Raw genomic sequence first — 19765 nt, forward strand, 5'->3', positions numbered from 1 at the left:
CACCTTTTCTGCTTTGCAGGCTGTATTTTAATATTTCAGTCTTTTAAATGAAGAAAATTATGAGAAATTATGTTGAAATTCTTATTTCATGCTGCATAAAAACATGTAGATTTTATTTGACTGTTAGCTGAAAAATCATCATACAGTACTGTGGTGAAAAAGGTTCTTTTGATCTCAGCATAGACCTATGAATGTTTTTACCTTGTGGTTAAATTCTGGCTTTAGGTTTGGTTGAGACCCAAACACAGGAGACTAACCTGTGAGTCATCACAAATTCTTCCATATGAAGAACTTGTGATGACCCAACTTACAGCCTTCAGTAAACATAAATAAATAAATCAGAATAATACACTCTATGATTTGACAGAAGTACAGCCAAACATATCAGTGTACACTGATATGTCAGAAGATATTACCCTGTTCCTACAATATGAGTGAATGAACTCTACCATTACCAACACTTATTCATTGTTTTCATTTTTGCTGTGGATTGTAATTATGTGAGATGCCAGGATGTTTTGTTGTGTATCTAATTGTGTTATAATAATTATTCCTTAAAATTTTTTATTTTTATATTTTTACTCATGTTGCCATAGTAACTTTAAAATTTGAATTCATACTTAGTAAATTCACAGAGCATTGCAACAAACCACATGTTGCTTCGTTGTGTTAAACATTTCACTTATAACTGGATCTAACTTCCAGTTCCTCTTTACACATATTGACATTTCATAACAAGAATAACACGACACCACATTCCCACCAGAGCTAAAGTGTTTTTAGGAAACATCAAGTTTCAACTCTGTGGAAGTTGTGTCCTCTGATTTTTTTTCCCCCAGTTAATAATGCAGAAATGAAAGCACAGTGTCTATAATAAATTGAATTGTTCTTCCTATTTTAGTTCTGCAGGCTGATGGAGAAAAACATAAGATCACTGAGGGGGTTTTTAAGTGCAAAGATGGTGCAGATAAGCCTGTAGCTACGTGAGAACTTTCAGTTATACTTCTTGGTTTGTGAACCAAACCACGTACAGACTGACTTTCAAAAGGCCACAAAGTTTTATTCATTCATGTTCATGTTTGGTCACAGAAGCACAAACTTCTTAACTTGCAGCTGAAATCTTGCCTCTCCATGTTTTTTTTTTGTTTGTTTCTTTTGTTTTGTTTTTGTTTTTTTAAGTAATGTTGTGACCTATACGTGGAAATGTGGAAATATTTCTTCTGTTTTTTGGGTGAGATTATTTCTAAATTATTTCTCCTAAAAATGTAAGATTTAAAGTAAGAATTGCTTTATGGTGCTCAAATGGTGAAACAATAAAAATACAGATCAAACTGGAAGATTTATCACGATAGATTTGATTATTGTACTGTTGAGCCTCATCCTCAATGACTTTACATTGTCTTTACTAAGATCAGAAACAAGTGTAGCCAATACAAATATTCATAGCAGTAGGGATGGGTACCGGTTCTGACATAAACGGTAGTAACCAGACCGAAAAGCAGCGCACATTTCGGTGCTTTATTTCGGTGCTTTTTTTTTCCTGAGCTGTGATACACTTCTAGCCAATCATTTTACGTTTCCGAGGATAGTAGGCGGGGCCAGGTACGTACGTTCTGTTAGAGCAGAGCTACAGATTAGAAATGCCCAAGGCGAAGCGGTCAAAAGTCTGGCTGTACTTCACAGCAAAATATGCAAACTTAGCAGCCTGCAACAAGTGCTTTAAGCTGATACTGTGATACTGTGCAAAGGAGGTAACACCAAGAATCCGATGAAACACCTGGCGACGCATAGCGTTTTGTTTTTTTTTAAAGCCGAGAAATGCACCGTATTTGATGGCAGCAGCAGCCGTTCTTCTTTGTTGTTCGCGTGTAATTTACGTTGAGTAGGCTAACCACGTTATTACATTAATGCATGTAAGGTGAACTAGCAAACATCATCATAGCTACATGCGGCTGTCCTCTTGTTTGATGGCAGATACTCCCTTCACCCTGGCCAAAAAGGCTAAAATGACCAAAGAAAAAGTGGGAAACAGCTAAACATGAGAGGTTTTTGGACAAAGTTTGTATTTTTTCCATTGTTTAAGCACTGCTTCCAGCTAAGAGTGATACCATATATGCCCCATAGCTGCAGAAAAGTCTAACATTGTTATCTTTTTACAAAAAACCAGCTGAATATGAGAGGTTTTTGGACCAATTTTGTGTTCTCCATTCTTTAAGCACCGGTTTGAGCACCGTTTGAGCACCGGCACCGTTTCAAAAGTACCGATTTGGCACCGGTATCGGATAAAACCTAAACGATACCCATCCCTACATAGCAGTGAATTATTTTGATAAAAGAAAGTAACAGAGACACAGAGCATACAAGTAAATGGTTCTACTTTTATTTATTACAGTCTTACTCGATAATAAAGTGACGACATGCAAATTATTAAGCAGAAAAATATAAACAAAATCAGTGCAGTCAGAAACTTCTTCTGTGCTTCTATCTATTAGGTTACAACTCTGAGTTTTATCAGTATTTAAGACTTTTTGATCACAAGCTTTCTTTCTAAAACAGGTGAGCAGGTTTATCTGTGGACAGTCAAGTGCTGAGAAAATGAAACTCGACATTTGGCAAAAAATCTGCTTGATGTCAGATCAGTTTCTACTATTACAAACAGTTTTTATGTTTCACTGTAAAGCATTATATTTATGTGTGTTTTTCTCCTAACTCTGGGCGTGAAATGAGACATTTTACACACAAAAGAAAAGAAAATTCACACTTTATTTATGTATTAAGTCTTATTTGTAAGTTCGGTCGTCATCAGTTTTTTTTTTATACTTGATACAGACAACCTGAGACAGCAACAGGAGAGCAGGTCCTTGTATTCACAAGTACCACAGACAGTAATTCTGTTATACAGGAAGTACAAGGAAATATTAAACTGATCTGAGAACAGAAATCACAGTTTAAGCAGCTGAAGAGGCTTAAAATAATAATACGAAGTAGAAATAGAAACAGTCCAAATAAATGAATATAATAAATAAGTAAGGGTTAAAAGGGGAGATACAAGTTGGAATATTTCACTGAAACTATGGCTGAAATGTTAAAAATGTGTTAAAATGACTAAAGTTAAACATAGATTTCTGGAGGCATCACAGACAAAAAATAATAATAACTAAAAATAGTGACAAGCTGTTAAAACTATAAAGACAAAAAACTGTGCATTAATAGCTGAGACAGTTGATTAACCACAAGCTGAATGTTAAGTGAGGTGGAAAAGGCTGTAACTAGATTGCATATTAAAAATAGTTTGGTAAGTTTAATAAAAGTATTAATGTCAGGTTGTTGAGAGTTACAAATCAGACGTAAAGCAAATCAGTAAAACTGGAAGACGAAGAATGGAGAACATGCAAAAAATCAGTTACTGAGTAGAACTGTTGGTGAGAAAAACAAATGTTCATCTTAAGTCACAAATATAATTGCATACATTTCACATATGAACCTGTTTTATATACAGCATGAATGAACTTCATGGTTTTTATGTCCCAGCTATAGATGTTCTGTGGTGAGAGAAAAAAGGGTTTATACTTGTGTTTGAGGGAATGAGGAATCCAGCTCTGAGCTCGGGTGACTGAGGAATTGCTGGATGAATACATGAGAAGCTGGTGGATATCAGCTTTAAGGATGTGTGAGGGGTCACCGACTGCCCCTGGTGTCTGTGACTTCCTGTTGGAGAACAATAAAGTTTAAACAAAACAAACATCGTCTGCCCTCGATGTAAAGTGAAGTTCTGTTTTGTGTGATTGAGTCTTTACAGAGAGTGTAAAGTTACCTGTATCCTTGCAGGCTTTGTTTAGAAGGTGCAGACAGACTTTGTACCTGTGTGGAGGAGAATATCGTCTGGTTTTACTTTCATGTAAACATCTGGTCTCAGACATCTTATTATTTGCAATTCGTTCTGTGTTGTGAACATTTTTTGTGGAAAATGTGAAGCTGAAACACTCCTCTATCTTCTTCTATATCAGTAAAAAATCATTAATACTTTATCCTTTTTTTGGTTTTAAATTACCTTCACCTGGGATACTTGAAGCAATGCTGTGTTTTGTGCTGCGATGATGTTACTCAATTAAATGAAACTGACTGTCAGACAGAGATGAGCTCATGCTTTGTTGTTATTTAATCAGAAATGTATGAGTGAGAATTTTGCATGTATAATATTGAAGGAAGTAATTAGAGTAAAATACAGCTTTATTGTTAACTCGGCTTTGGTCCAGACTAATATATGTTTTTTAGTGCAGTGGCACTCTGAGATCAATGCAATGTGTTGTCAGGCATATCTAGTTATTCAAACAGTGACGCTAACAGTGCCTGTAATAGATTACTTTGGCTTGTAATTATCGATAGATTTTTGACTAAGACTAAAAAGAAGAGAGTTGCAGTTATCGATCTGGGAAGTGAACAGGCTATGAACAAGAAAGGCAGTGGCATGTGGGGAGAGAAAAGGACGGAGACGATTAATGTTACGGAGTTGGTAATATGTAGACTGAGTGATGTTATTGATGTGTGAGTTAAGAAATAGGGTACTATCAAGGATGACACCCAGACTTTTCACACATGGGGAAACGGAGACCGGCGAGTTATTGATTGTAATAGAAAAGCTATTAGTTCTGGATAGCGTTTATTTAGTGCCTACCAGGAGAAGCTCAGATTTGTTACTATTGAGTTTGAGAAAATTGGAAGAGAACCATGAATTTAGTTCAGCTAAACAGAGGGTGAGGATGGGGGTAGAGCAGAATCAGGTTTAGTGGACAAATAAAGCTGGGTTGGTCACGGTTCTGGGTCATTTTGACCCAGCATTTTCAGTTTCTTGTATGTTGGTATTTTTCTGTATTATGGTTTATTTTCTGATTCTTTAGTTGTCCGTTTTTGAATATTATAATCCTAGGTTTCAGTGTTATTCTGGTTAAGTTTGTTCGTAGGTTTAGTTCAGTGTCTAGTCTGTGCCTGTCATGTTTCCTGTTTTACTTTACTTTGTAAGTCTGAGTGCTAGGTGAATGTGTTGAGTTTTGCTTCCCTTTGGTCTTGTCATGTTTGATTTCTCCCAGCTGCGCTCTCCTCCTGTGTCTCATTCCCCTCGTTATTCCCCAGGGTATTTAAGCCTTCTGTTTCTCTGTGTCAGTGTTGTGTCCTCCCTCATGCTGTGTGATCCCTTCTGTGCCTCTCTGTGGAGTTTTAGGTTTCGTTTTCTCAGTCTAGTTTAGTTCAGTTCTGCATCATTTCCCTGAGTCTGCTAATAAAGCTGCATTTTTCTGAGTTCAATTCTGTGTGTTCGTGACAGGATGTCATCAGCATAACAGTGACAGTGAATAATGTATTTAAAAAAAAATATCTCCAAGAGGAAGAAGGTAGATAATGGAAAGAAGGGGCCCCAGGACAGATCCCTGGGGCACGCCTGCAACCAGAGGAAAGGGCTGAGAAGTGAAGGATTTAAGTCAAATAAACTGAGTGCGAACGATGGATATATGTTTTTATATTTCATTTGTTTGATGTTTAACTATTTTTGCCATCTCACTAAATACACTATCTACTGTGATTTAATTAAGATGAAAAGAATAAAATAATAGATTTACACACATCGCTTTGTTTTCATACATAAGAAACACCAGGCCTGGCCAAAAACCAACAATAGGGTGGGATTTTGCAATTCATGTTAAACAAATATACCTGAGGTATGTAGAAGGTGTAACAAAACTTTCTAAAGGATGGCAAGAACATTTCTTCAGCGTAAAAATATGACAACACTCTTTATTTTGTCACATATAGACGGACAATATGATACAATATCATTCTGCTTAGGAAGCAGACAAACTTTCTCTAAACTCTGAATGGCCTTCGATGTGTATAAGACTCTGGTGTAGTGGTGGTATGTAGTAGCTAAGTCTGGTAAGTGAATTTCCATGTTGACCTATAATTACCTAAAACATAATGAAGTGACACATTTCAGTACAAACACTGACTGAAAATATTGTGACTGTACCTGCAGCTCACATCTGTACATTGATGTAAAAAGCACTCCCCTCTGGTTTATGATGCTCCCCTGTTAAAATGATCAATTGATCACACAATGATCCACAAAACAGAATTAATACTTAAAAAAAACTTTCTGACCACTCTGCGATCACTGTTTGTTCTAAGATCTTTAATCTCAATAAGAGAGGAGGTGACTTTCTCATATTTATGTGGTCCTCAAATGTTCATATTTTTATTTACAGGATTGTAAAAACATGTTACATGGAATTAGTTTCATTAAATCAAAAATAAATTTCATCTCAAACTGCTCTGTGCATTTCAGTGCATATACTGTACCATTTCTGTTTTTGACTTGTTTGATTGATTCATAGACGTTAGCAGTACCTAAAGAAAAATATAAGCCAGGGTTACATTAATCATTTTATTACAGTTACACTAAAGATGAGATGTTTAATAAAGATCAATATTAATAATGATAATAAAGATGGTTTAAATGCTGACCATGTTGAAGAGAGTCGTACACATGAGTTTCATTCTGGTTGACTCCATGATTTGTGGAGGAGCCCGGACTGTGACTCTCAGACTGGATCGACCTAAAACATAAAATACACAATAAACTTAAAAGTAACTGATGTTTGTTTAAAATAATAATTTTTAAAAAGTATTTTACCAACCTGGTGAAGCAGGAATCTGTGAAAGAGACAAATGTTATTACACATGTTTGTCATGTATAAATTGTTCCACTGATATTTTGTGTCATGAGATCAGAATACATGTATATGTGTGAATAATTAAAGTGTATGTAGTAAATAAACTCTCTAATACAGCATGAAAAGAAGAGGCTCTTACACTTGGACTGTCTGCAGCGATACAACAAGAGCAGGAGAATAATAATGAGAGAGACTCCACAAACCAGTCCAACCATCAACCACACAGGAGATGAAGCGTTGTCAGCTCCTGACACGGTTACTGTAATGACTAATGACAATTATTAAGTATTAATAAAATATAATTATATTAGATGTTTTACAGAGGTTCTCACAAAATAAACCACGTTGACTTCAAAAGTTAAAACACACAATTTAATGTTCCTTATAATAATAATGAAAATCATTTACAGAAATCATCTAAGGCGCTTGGAAAGAAAAGCATCTGGACTTTGTTTCTTGTAGACATTTCACCTCTTATCTGAGAAGCTTCTTCAGTTCTAAGGTCAAATGGTGGAGAGTCCCAGATTTAAACCTAGTGGGTCCAGACGCTTTTCTTTGCAAGCTCCTTTGACTAGGATGACCTGGATGACTGAGAACCTTCACAGACAAACCTAGTGGGAGTTTCTCCCCCAAGAGGGACATGGACCCCCTAATGATCCTCTACCTAATCACACAAGCCAAGGTATGAAAACGGGTGTGGGTCACAATCAGCCCAGGTTTTGGGTGAGCTCATTGTTAAACCTAGCTCCACCCCATCATGTAATTTCCTGAGGTCAGATGGCCCAGGATGTGAGTGGGAGATAAGGCGTCTTGGAAAGGATCACAAAACTTATTATAGATTATAGATGGCAGAGAGTTGGTGTCGTAAACCCCCGCCTCTGTTCAAAGATGGTCATTCACAGTGGACATAGATGGCTTCTTTCACTCCTCTTTCAAACCATCTGTCCTCTCTGTCCTAAACGTGAACTTTGTCTTCCTCAGAACAGTGGCATTTGTCCTTTAGATGCAGATGGACAGCCTAGTCTTGTCCTGTGGAGGTGGCTCTTCTGTGTTGTGCCATGCGTTTATGAAGTGGCTGTTTGTCTCTCCAATGTAGAGGTCTGGGCATTCCTCACAACAATGTACAGCATACATCACATTGTTAAGTTTGTGTTTAGGAGTTTTGTCTTTGGGATGAACCAGTTTTTGTCTGAGTGTGTGGCTGGGTGTGAAGTACACTGGGATGTCATGCTTGGGCAAGACTCTCCTGAGTTTTTCTAATAAACTGGCTACATATTTTACAGATTTTAGAAATTTTATATGGATGTGCCATGGGCTCCCCGGTGTCATCTATTGTAGCCAACCTTTACATGGAGGAAGTGGAAATAAAAAGTTCTTGGCTCTTTTAAAGGTAGAGTACCAAGCCACTGATACAGATAACAATATTATCATTCCCTATGTAGCCGGTCCAACCATCTTTGAACAGACGCGGTGGTTTATGACACCAACTGTCTACCATCTATAATCCAGTTTTGAGATCCCTTCCCAGACGCCTTAACGCCCACTCACATCCTCGGCCATCTGATCTCAGGAAATCACATGATAGGGTGGGGCCAGGTTTCACAATGATTTCACACGAAACCTTGGCTGATTGTGACCTACACCCATTTTCACACTTTGGCTCATGTGATTAAGTAAAGGATCAAAAGGGGGTCCATGTCCCTCTTGGGGGACACTCCCGCAGGGCTTAAATCTAGGACTCTACACCATTTGACCTTAGAACAGAAGAAGAGTCCAGACGCTTTTCTTTCCAAGCTCCTTAGACTACGATAACCTGGATCACTGAGAACCTTAATAAGACATTTACTGAAACACACACTGTTTTGATCCTGCTCACCTTTAACTGACATCCAGCTCTGTGCTGACTCTCTTCCTGAGTACTGACACTTGTAGAAACCTTCATCAGACTTTGACACTGCAGAGATGTTCAGCTCCCCTCGGGTATCATTTTGAATAAGTTTGTCATTGTGATAGAAAAACACATTGGAAAGTATTTTTTGTGTTGTCAAACTGCAGCTCAGACTAACAGAAGCTCCCTCAGTCACAGGATGAACAGGACTCACCAGGATAGGAACATAATCGTAAGGATAATAAATAGAATTTTCTGTGAAAAGAAAATACAATTTATTCAGTCAGATGATGTTTATATGTGACTGCTGTAGTAGTGGTGTGATGTTTCAACACAGCTGCAGGAGGACAGGTGGGGCAGAATAGTTCACGGAGCTGCTGTTGTGGATTTTATTATGACATATATACTTGTATACACTAGACATGTAGTCATATTTACTCACATGAATCTTGTGTAATCATATATCCTCATATATGCTGTGCACACTTAGAATGAAGCGATTTATATAGAGGAGTCACTGTGTTAAGCATTTAACCTGAATGTTTAAATCACACAGCCCATATATTTAGGACAAATATATCTACCATCATATCAGTGAAAAACTTTGTGATCAATATTGTTTGAAAATGTAATAATTAGGATCAAAAAGTAACCTTTGATTGTGTTATGGCCAACAGTGACTAGTCCAACATAAGGTTAATGCAGCTCAGCACTTTTAGAGTATGCACATAGAACCCTTACTCAGCATTCATTTGTGTTTATCTGTACCGCCCCACGCCCTTGTTGTCTCCAGGCCTTTCAATGCCTGTACAGAAAACAGCCCTAGCTGGGTATGCACCTGAGATTTTGGTCCTAGCTTCAGTTGCCTGAAAACAGGAAAAACCTTTTTTGTTTTTTAGCATAAATAGCAGTTTATGTCTGGAATGCACACCCGATAAAATTGTCAACTTTTTAAAATTGTTAACTATTTAAGACCTACCACAGAACCAAGTCCGCCAGAGCTTATCTTTATATTTTTACATGCTGTAGTGCCATTTTGGGAGTATTTCAAGCTGCTATACATCATTACAACCATTGGAAGGGAGGACGAGCAAATACTGGCTGGCCGCGACAGACGCTGAGACAGCGCTTCATGGTGCAGTGTTTCCGATTGATGTGCTGCAGAGTCTGGTCAACACCTTCGAACGTCAGAGAGCTGCAGAGCTTCTTGAGCCTGGCCTCATACTACCGCAGGTTCATCAAAGCGTTTGTGACCATCGACAGCCCCCTCCACCGCGTGACGGATAAGAGCCAGTCCTTCAGCTGGGGTGACCCCTGCAAAGCGGCCTTTGTCCAACTAAAAGAGGCCCTCACAAAAGCCCCGGTTCTGGCCTACCCCAAAGCTCAGCAGCCTTCCATTGAGGACACAGATGCCAGCAATTTGGGGGTTGGAAATAAGCTGTGCACTGGGCTGAGCCGAGAGGAACTAGAGCAAGAGCCGACGCAAACTGCTCGCTGTAGTTCTAGCAGTACAGCACTTCTGGCTAGCTGCACTTGCCAAAGGTACTTGCAATTCATCTCCCTATAATGCTAGCACCAGCTGCGTGGCGGCCTCCTCATTACTCCTACCACTGTGCCTTGCTGCTAGCTGGACTTGTGAGAGGTAGGGCTGTAGCGGGGTGACTCAGTTTTACTTCAGTATCTTAGCTGGCATTTTAGGCATCGCTGCATGCTGCTGGGAGCTCAGCATGGTGGTCAACGGAGGCAGCACATAAATCGGAAACACCGCACCATGAAGCGCTGTCTCAGCGTCTGTCGCAGCCAGCCAGTATTTGCTCGTCCTCCCTTCCAATGGTTGTAATAATGTATAGCAGCTTGAAATACTCTAAAAAAAATGGCGCTACAGCATGTAAAAATATAAAGATAAGCTCTGGCGGACTTGGTTCTGTGGTAGGTCTTAAATAGTTAATAAACTCTGTTCTAAGAATTAAACTCTTTTCCAGAGAATCATTATGAGTGATTTGATTTTAATTGGCCAGGAGCGGAGGCCCTGGCGGACTGACCCCCGGCTGCCAAGACTGGCAATAGGACATGGAATGTCACCTCTCTGGTGGGGAAGGAGCCTGAGTTAGTGCGTGAGGTTGCGAGGTACCGGCTAGATATAGTCGGGCTCACCTCTACGCATGGCTTGGGCTCTGGAACCAGTCTCCTGGAGAGGGGCTGGACTCTGTCTCAGTCTGGAGTTGCCCCTGGTGAGAGGCGGCGGGCTGGGGTGGGTATTCTAATATCCCCTCGGCTTGCTGCCGGTACGTTGGGGTTTTTCCCGGTGGATGAGAGGGTTTGTTCCCTGCGCCTTAGGGTCGGGGAACGGGTCCTGACTGTCATCTGCGCTTATGCGCCGAGTGGCAGTTCAGAGTACCCAGCCTTCTTAGAGTCCCTGGGGGGGGGGTGCTGGAAGGTGCTCCACCTGGAGACTCTGTTGTCCTGCTGGGAGACTTCAATGCTCACGTGGGTAACGACAGCGAGACCTGGAGGGGGGTGATTGGGAGGAACGGCCTCCCTGATCTGAACCCGAGCGGTGCTCTGTTATTGGACTTCTGTGCTAATCACAGTTTGGCCATAACGAACACCCTGTTCGAACATAAGAGTGTCCATAAGTGCACATGGCACCAGGACGCTCTAGGCCGTAGGTCAATGATCGATTTTGTAATCGTATCACCAGACCTGCGACCATATGTTCTGGACACTCGGGTAAAGAGAGGGGCTGAGCTGTCAACTGATCACCACCTGGTGGTGAGTTGGATCAGGTGGCGGGGGAGGACGCTGGACAGACCTGGTGCACCTAAACGCGTAGTGAGGGTGTGCTGGGAATGTCTAGCAGAGGCCCCAGTCCGCGAGATCTTCAACGCACACCTCCGGCAGAGCTTCAACAGCATTCCGAGGGAGACTGGGGACATTGAGTCCGAATGGACCATGTTCAGCGTCTCCATTGCCAAAGCTGCTGCATTGAGCTGCGGCTGCAAGGTGGTTGGTGCCTGCCGTGGTGGTAATCCCCGAACCAAATGGTGGACACCAGAAGTGAAGGGAGCCACCAGGCTGAAGAAGGAGTCCTATCGGGCTTGGTTAGCCTGTGGGACTCCGGAGGCAGCCGACAGGTATCGACAGGCCAAGCGGAATGCGGTTCGGGCAGTGGCTGAAGAAAAAACTCGGGTGTGGGAGGAGTTCGGAGAGGCCATGGAAAAAGACTTTCAGACTGCCCCGAAGAGATTCTGGCAAACCGTCAGGCGTCTCAGGAGGGGAAAGCGGTGCTCTACCTGCACTGTGTATAGTGCTGGCGGAGCACTGCTGACGTCGACTGAGAAAATTGTCAGGTGGTGGAAGGAATACTTCGAGGACCTCCTTAATCCCACTGACACATCTTCCGAGGAGGAAGCAGAGTCTGGGGATGAGGGGAATGACCCGCCAATTTCCGGGGGCGAGGTCACTGAGGCAGTTAAACAACTCCTTGGTGGCAGAGCCCCTGGTGTTGATGAGGTCCACCCCGAGTTCCTGAAGGCTCTGGACATTGTAGGGCTGTCCTGGTTGACACGCCTCTGCAATGTTGCGTGGAGATCAGGGGCAGTACCTGTGGACTGGCAGACCGGGGTGGTGGTCCCCATCTTTAAGAAGGGGGACCAGAGGGTGTGTTCCAACTACAGGGGGATCACACTCCTCAGCCTCCCTGGGAAAGTCTATGCCAGGGTGCTGGAAAGGAGAGTTCGTCCGCTAGTCGAACCTCGGATACAGGAGGAACAATGCGGTTTTTGTCCTGGTCGCGGAACACTGGACCAGCTCTTTATCCTCTCGAGGATACTTGAGGGTGCATGGGAGTTTGCCCAACCAGTCTACATGTGTTTTGTGGACTTGGAGAAGGCATTCGACTGTGTCCCTTGGGGTGTCCTGTGGGAGGTGTTGCGGGAGTATGGGGTGTCTGGCCCATTGCTACGGGCCATTCGATCCCTATACGACCGTTGTAAGAGTTTGGTTCGCATTGCCGGCAATAAGTCGGACTCGTTCCCGGTGGGTGATGGGCTCCGCCAGGGCTGCCCTTTGTCTCCGGTTCTGTTCATAATTTTTATGGACAGGATTTCTAGGCGCAGCCAAGTGGCGGAGGGCTTTCGCTTTGGTGGCCTCAGAATCTCATCTCTGATTTTTGCAGATGATGTGGTTCTGTTGGCTTCATCGGGTGAGGGCCTCCAGCTCGCACTGGAACGGTTCGCAGCCGAGTGTGAAGCAGCGGGAATGAGGATCAGCACCTCCAAATCTGAGGCCATGGTTCTCAGCCGGAAAAGGGTGGAGTGCCCACTCCGGGTCGGGGATGAGTTCCTGCCCCAAGTGGAGGAGTTCAAGTATCTCGGGGTCTTGTTCACGAGTGATGGGAGAAGGGAGCCGGAGATCGACAGGCGGATTGGGGCTGCAGCTGCAGTAATGCAGACGCTGCACCGGTCCGTCGTGGTGAAGAGGGAGCTGAGTGTAAAAGCGAAGCTCTCAATTTACCGGTCGATCTACGTCCCTACCCTCACCTATGGCCACGAGCTGTGGGTAGTGACCGAAAGAACGAGATCGCGGATACAAGCGGCAGAAATGAGCTTCCTCCAAAGGGTGGCTGGCCTCTCCCTTAGAGATAGGGTGAGAAGTTCGGCCATCCAGGAGGGGCTCAGAGTAGAGCCGCTGCTCCTCCACATCGAAAGGAGCCAGCTGAGGTGGTTCGGGCATCTGACAAGGATGCCCCCTGGGCGCCTCCTGGGTGAGGTGTTCCAGGCATGTCCCACCGGGAGGAGGCCCCGGGGCAGACCCAGGACACGCTGGAGAGATTATATCTCTCGGCTGGCCTGGGAACGCCTTGGTGTTCCCCCGGATAAGCTGGAGGAGGTGGCTGGGGAGAGGGAGGTCTGGGCCTCTTTGCTTAGGCTGCTGCCCCCGCGACCCGGCCCCGGACAAAGCGGATGAAGATGGATGGATGGATGGATGGATAATTTTAATTGGATCTGAAAAGCTCGACCTCATTGGTGGGATAAAGGTTATCATGCTGGGTACAAAATTTGTGACCCAACACTGTGCACAGTGCAAGTAAAATAAATAAAGTTTGAACTCCCTGACTGGCTCTGAACTGAGGGGAACTCAGACACAGCACAACCTTTGATACAACTGCACCTTTTTACATGATGATCTTTAAGAATAACACTTTGATGGCAAACACACTGAGCTTTTTAGTTGTTTAAATAGAAGAGAGAAAATATAAACAACTTTTGACAAATTGAATTATGAATAAATCGAGTGAAATGAGACCAACATAATTTAAGAATATTTTGATACTATGGAGCCTAAAATCTTCTGAAATTTAAATTTTTGTTTGTCTTCCCACATAAAATTACTTCACATACAGAAAAGCTGGGACAAATTTTAATGTGATGTCTAAATCATAAAAATCGAAGCAGAAAATGTATAATAACATACTCTGTACAACAGTGATGTTGACTGCTCTGCTGAACTCTCCTGATCCAGACTCACACCAGTACACTCCAGTATCTGACACCAATGTGTGGATTATACATGTGGATCCAATCATTTGCCAACAGTTATTATAATATGAAGGGTTGCGCTGTAGAACATTCATCACTCTCCACTCTGTGAAGTTTCCCTCACAGGTCAGTGAGAGAGAGTCAGAGAGGAAGTGTTGCACTCTGTCAGGACTCACTGTCAGAGACACTGCTGAATTAACATCTGAAAACAACATGCAGTGAAGAGACAAAGTACAGAGACGTTAGGATTCAAAATATCACAGTAAAAATATTCCTTTGTTTTTTTCGTTTTTTTCTCGAGATCAGCTAATAATGTAAAAAGATAGTAATTATTTGGTGAAACTGCATTTTTTACATTGAACACATTATATTTTTAGTATCTTTATATTAGACTCACTGGTCCAAAATGAAAAGAAAAAAGAGAAAATCATGCAAAATAAATATTAAACATAAGGAAAATAAAATATATAAGCAAATGCTTTTTCTACAAAACACAGCTGTACAAATGTCTCCACCATATTTGTACCAAATCGATTTTCTTGTTAAACCCACAATAGCTGCAAATAAATCTATGAATGAGATTTCTTAATACAACTTTAAATATAGTGCAGTTGTGAATTTCTGTTCCAAGCTTTGAGAACTAATTCTTCCACTTCTTAATGTGAGCTGTCCAGTTTTATTTATGGGTTGTACATACAAACAAAGTTACCACATCATGATGTCACAGTCAAAAAACTATTTGCTGCTACAGCGCACATTTATACAGCTGTTCCAACTATAGGGGGATCACGCTTCTCAACTGGGAAAGTCTATACCAGGGTGCTGGAAAAGAGAGTCTGTCTGTTATTTGAACCTCGAACAGGAGGAACAATGCGGTCTTTTGTCAAAGAACACTGAAACAGGTCTTTACACTCTCAAGGATAGTTGAGGATGCATGTGATTTTGCCCAACCAGTCTATATGTGTTTTGTGGACTTGGAGAAGGTATTCAACCATGTCCCTTGGAGAGTCCTGTGGGAGGTGCATTGGGAGTAAAGGGTGTCTGGCCCATTGTTACAGGCCATTCAATCTTTATACAACTATTGCGAGAGCTTAGGCTGCGTAGCCGGCAATAAGTCAGACTCAATTCCGGTGAGTGTCAGACTCCGCCAGGGTTGCCCTTTGTCACCGATTCTGTTTGTAATTTTTAAGGACAGAATTTCTAGCTGTACCCAAGTGACAGAAGGCTTTCACTTGGGTGATCTCAGAATCTCATCTCTGCTTTTTGCAGATGATGTGCTTCTGTTGGCTTCATCTGGTGGGAATGGAACGGTTTGCAGCCGAGTGTGACACAGTGGGAATGAGAATTTCTATCCCAAGTGGAAGAGTTTAAGTATCTTGGGGTTCATGAGTGATAGGAGCGGGAGATTGAGGTCCGTCAGGGTGAAGAGAGAGCTGAGTTGAAAAGCAAAGCTCTCAACTTACCAGTCGATCTACGTCCCTACCCTCACCTATGGTCATAAGCTGTGGGTAGTGACTGAAAGACTGAGATTGTGGATACAAGCGACAGAAAAGAGCTCAGAGTACCACCACTGCTCCTCCACATGAAAGGAGCCAGTTGAGATGGTTTGGGCATCTGACAAGGATGCCTCCTGGGCACCTCCTGGGTGAGGTGTTCAGGGCATGTCACACCTGAAACATTCTTTCTACAACGGAAACCAAATATTCAGAAAGTTCTTCCCCTATCTGTTGCAGAAGTTCCCATATATGTGTGGCACTTCTAGGTTGCTTTGTTTTCACTCTTCTTTTCAGTTCATCTCAAACCAGCTCATTGTATCATGATGCCTCTCACTCTGTACAAGTCACCGACCCTGGATCAAGCAAAACAGCTCCAGGCCATCACACTTCCTCCTCCGTGTTTGACAGTTTATGCCACACACTGTGGGACCATTCTTTCACCTACTTGACGACCTACAAAGGTCCTCCGTGAGGAATGGAAGATTTCAAACTTTGATTCATCAGTCTATAATACCTTCTTCCAGTCTTCAATGGCGGTGTTTCATGGCCCAGGCAAGCCTCTTTGTCTTATTCTGACGTCTTAGCAATGGATTTCTTGCTGGAACTCATTGTGTCAAAGCTGCAGCTCGAATTCCTCTCTTCACAGTTGAAACTGAGACTTGCTTACTGCGACCACTATTAAGCTGTGCTTGAAGCTGTGGTTCTGTGAACTGTTTATCATGCAAACTGTTAACTATGACAAACTTGTCCTATGATTCAGTTGTGGCTTTGGGTCTGCCAGACCTCTTCCTGTCAGAGTTTGTTCCAGTTTCTGAGTGACCTCTGATGGTAAAGGAAACTGTACTCACTGACACCTTGACTTTCTTTGCAATTTCTCTCTAGGAAAGACCTACATTTTTAAGTGTTATGACGGTTTGTCTCTCTTCCATTGCTAATTGCCTTTTTCTCACCATTTTTGCAGCAACACATTACTTTCTGTATTACAGTACTGTTCAACTGATGCTCAGGGGGGTGTAGTGTGTGTGTTCCAACACTCCTTTTATGGAGACAGAAGGGGTTGTAAGTAACTTAGAAAAGTTGGAACACATGTAGCAATTAGTAGCACCAGTTTTGAAGTCTTGATCAAGCTCCATTGCTGCAGAACAGCTTTAAATTGTTAACCCATTTTGTGTTCCCTTTCTGTATATTTCTGAAATGTATATTATTTTTCAGTTTTGGTTAACCTTATCTTTTTTATAACCTCTGGCAGTTCACCACTTACCTCCTGTTCTCCACCTGGAGACAGCATGTGACATGCACTAGTACCCTCAGTGACACGCAAAATAAAACAATGAATACACTACGTACTAACTACACAAGACAACACAACACACTAACTATACACTCCAACCACGCCAAATGTGACAAATCTCCCACATCTCAAAACTCGCTGTCCATATCACTATCTCTCTCTATCTCTCTTGCACTCACTCGCTCTCTCGCTGGGGGATGACACTGCAATATATTTAGTTTAGGCTCAAAGTGTCAATGTTCGCTTATTTGACTAAACATCACTTTCATATGCAAAACCTGGGTGGAACTAGGACCTGTTGATCCACCCCAGTTCTAGTTTCAGCAATTGAACAAATGTACTGTTTATCAGGTTGGGGAAACCTGCAGCCAGGTGAGACCGAAGAAGTCACTTGGATGGTTGATGAAACTTTTCTACCACATACAAAGTCCAGAACACAATCAACTTTTTGGGACAATAAATCTACAGTACGGCATCAGAAGTTACATGAAAAGATGCAGATGAACCATTGCCTTAGTCTGATGTTTAAATCAGGCAGCTTGCTGACAGCTGATCGAAATCCACCCACCCAATTTACCGATACCTGCAACAAACAAGGGTGTGTCTACACAGGAGCATGGGGTGTACTAGACCATGTTTATTTCAAGCCCTCCATAAAAACTAAAATCAGATTTGAAGTTAAATGACATCTTACATGGCATTAACTAAATATTTTCAAAATCTAAAAGTAAAAGCATTTTTTCTAAAAGATAAATAATTAAATAATAATAATAACATCTATTTCTAGCAGCATAAAATGTTATTAAAGCACAGAGAAGACTTCAGAACCCTGATACGCTTGCTGTTCTCACACACACAAAAACACATAATATGACCACACATCAAATTTACCTCATCCTGGGGATAAAATACTTTCTTTTAGTCTTTTATTCTTCTAATTATCTTTTAAAATGCTTCTGTCATAATTCTGTGATATTGTCTGTTTCACAGATTCCTTCTACAGTGAGATATTTTGCAGCAGCAGGACCAAAACTAAAAACCTTTGAAGTATATTTTAAATGAACAATAACAGCAGCTGTTATTTGTGACGTCTTCTTCTAGCGTCCATCTGTAGTCAGTGTTTGTCTTGTATTTGTCAGAGCTGTTAATCTGCCTGCTGACATCTTTGTTTCTTTATTAACTATATTTGACTTTTTTTTATCTGAACACCTACCTGAGCAATAAAGAGTCTTAACTGTGTAAATCCTGTCTGTGCACTAAGTAAAAATAATCAGTACAAACAGTAACACGAGTTTGAATATCAAAGTAAAAGTATTCAAAGAGAAAACATTTAAAATGTCATAGATGTCTTTTGTTTTTCATGTTATCACATTAAATAAAAACTGAAAAAATAAGAAAAGGAAACAAGGAAATTCAGTTTGGTTTGATCACAGAGAGAAAGGAAAATATTCAGTTCAGGTCTTCTTTTGGGAAGTTTTAATGTACACAGACATCAATGGTTGTCATGGAGATGAGATTTTAATGGTCTAAATCTTGTTGAATAAAAATGATGACCTAACATGAGCTTATTGAAAGGACAGAGAGAAACAAACTGACCTGCAGACCAGACAAACTTTGGTTGACTGTGATCAGTGTGATACTCTGGGTCTCCTCTTCCAGCTCTGCACACATATCCTGCTGTGTGTGTCTGTCCATGAATGATGTAGGAGCCCTGTGCAGTCCCACTGCCATCAGGTAGCAGCTCATAACTGTAGGATTTCCCTGATAGATCAGGAACAGCTTTATACCAGTAGAAGCTCCATCCTGCAGACGGATGTTTAACCTCACAGTTCAGAGTTACTGAGGCTCCAGGACTCAGCCATGATGGAGACACAGTGAGGACAGGATCTGTTCAAGAAAGATTTTCTCTCAATGTTTTGTTTCGTAACTCTGAATTCAATTTCACAAAAATGTTGACTCACAAATATTTATTATGAACTAGAGTGAGACTATCTAAACATGAAATATCTCAACATGTACTAATAAAAACACATTTTTACAAACTTTTTGTATTTTCAGGAAAAAAGGAGTTATGACTGCACTTACTGTCAAAAACTGTCAGTGTGACTGAATCACTCCACTCTGTTGTTTTATTCTGTGAACTTTTCATTCTGCCCTTACAGCGATAGTTTCCACTGTTGGATGCTGAAGCAGAGCTAATCCTGTACTCAGTTTGATTTTGAGGTTTTATCATGCTGCTTGTTTCCCACTCATAATCCCACTCAGTGTCTCCTCCATGGATCTCACATCTGACAGTGATCGTCTCTCCTCTGTATATCTCAGACCAGTTTGGATGCAGAGTCACAACAGGCCTGATTGAGACTGTTAATGTTCAAGAAAGTACAATAAAAACACATGAATGACAAAAGGTTCAGTTACCATCAGATGTAGTGCTTTGTAGGAAGTTACATTTAAACTTAATAGTTGTGTCAATCCTGACAGATTCATACAGAAAATACTCTGAAATACTCTGTTGATCAGCATGATGATTTTGTTTATATTTACTTTTATGTTTCTACAATTAGATACATACTGTGATGTTTACAGAGATTTTATTTTAAAAGGTCAAATGTAAGGCGAAAGGAGAATATAGAAAAGAGGGACAACGAAAAACGGGAGATAAACAAGTTAGCGCTGCAGACTGTGTTGCCGCTGCAAGCCTGAGAATTAAAGAATGGAACTGAGAAATACTGAAGGTGTCATCATTAATGTTTGAGGCATTCAAACATTACATTGCCGACGAGAGTAAAGGTTACAACTAGGGATGGGTACCGGTGTCCGGTGCCATG

General features: G+C 41.5%; 1 protein-coding gene across 1 annotated transcript; it reads right to left on the reverse strand.

Moving 5' to 3' along the window:
* Positions 1–3162: 3162 nt before the first annotated feature.
* LOC113018846 (low affinity immunoglobulin gamma Fc region receptor II-like) lies at positions 3163–18557 on the reverse strand. Its single transcript, XM_026162252.1, has 10 exons — positions 18534–18557; positions 14086–14352; positions 8599–8865; positions 6862–6990; positions 6687–6702; positions 6514–6605; positions 6349–6396; positions 6020–6079; positions 3815–3861; positions 3163–3708 (listed from the first exon to the last, which is right to left on the reverse strand). Exons 2-8 carry the CDS (start codon positions 14243–14245, stop codon positions 6027–6029), a joined length of 765 nt encoding a protein of 254 aa, XP_026018037.1. The 5' UTR covers positions 14246–14352; positions 18534–18557; the 3' UTR covers positions 3163–3708; positions 3815–3861; positions 6020–6026.
* Positions 18558–19765: the final 1208 nt, after the last annotated feature.

This window comes from Astatotilapia calliptera, chromosome 3, assembly GCF_900246225.1.
Source record: "Astatotilapia calliptera chromosome 3, fAstCal1.2, whole genome shotgun sequence".
Taxonomy (NCBI): Eukaryota; Metazoa; Chordata; class Actinopteri; order Cichliformes; family Cichlidae; genus Astatotilapia; species Astatotilapia calliptera.

Bases quoted from the DNA above. Each gene is read 5' to 3' on its own strand.
- LOC113018846 (XM_026162252.1), bottom strand. From the start codon at position 14,245: ATGAATGTTCTACAGCGCAACCCTTCATATTATAATAACTGTTGGCAA. The intron at 8,866-14,085 runs GTATGTTATTAT...TTCTTTTCACAG, and splicing joins CAACATCACTGTTGTACAGA to AAAATTCTATTTATTATCCT. The intron at 6,080-6,348 runs GTACAGTATATG...TCATTTTAACAG, and splicing joins ACAAGTCAAAAACAGAAATG to GGGAGCATCATAAACCAGAG.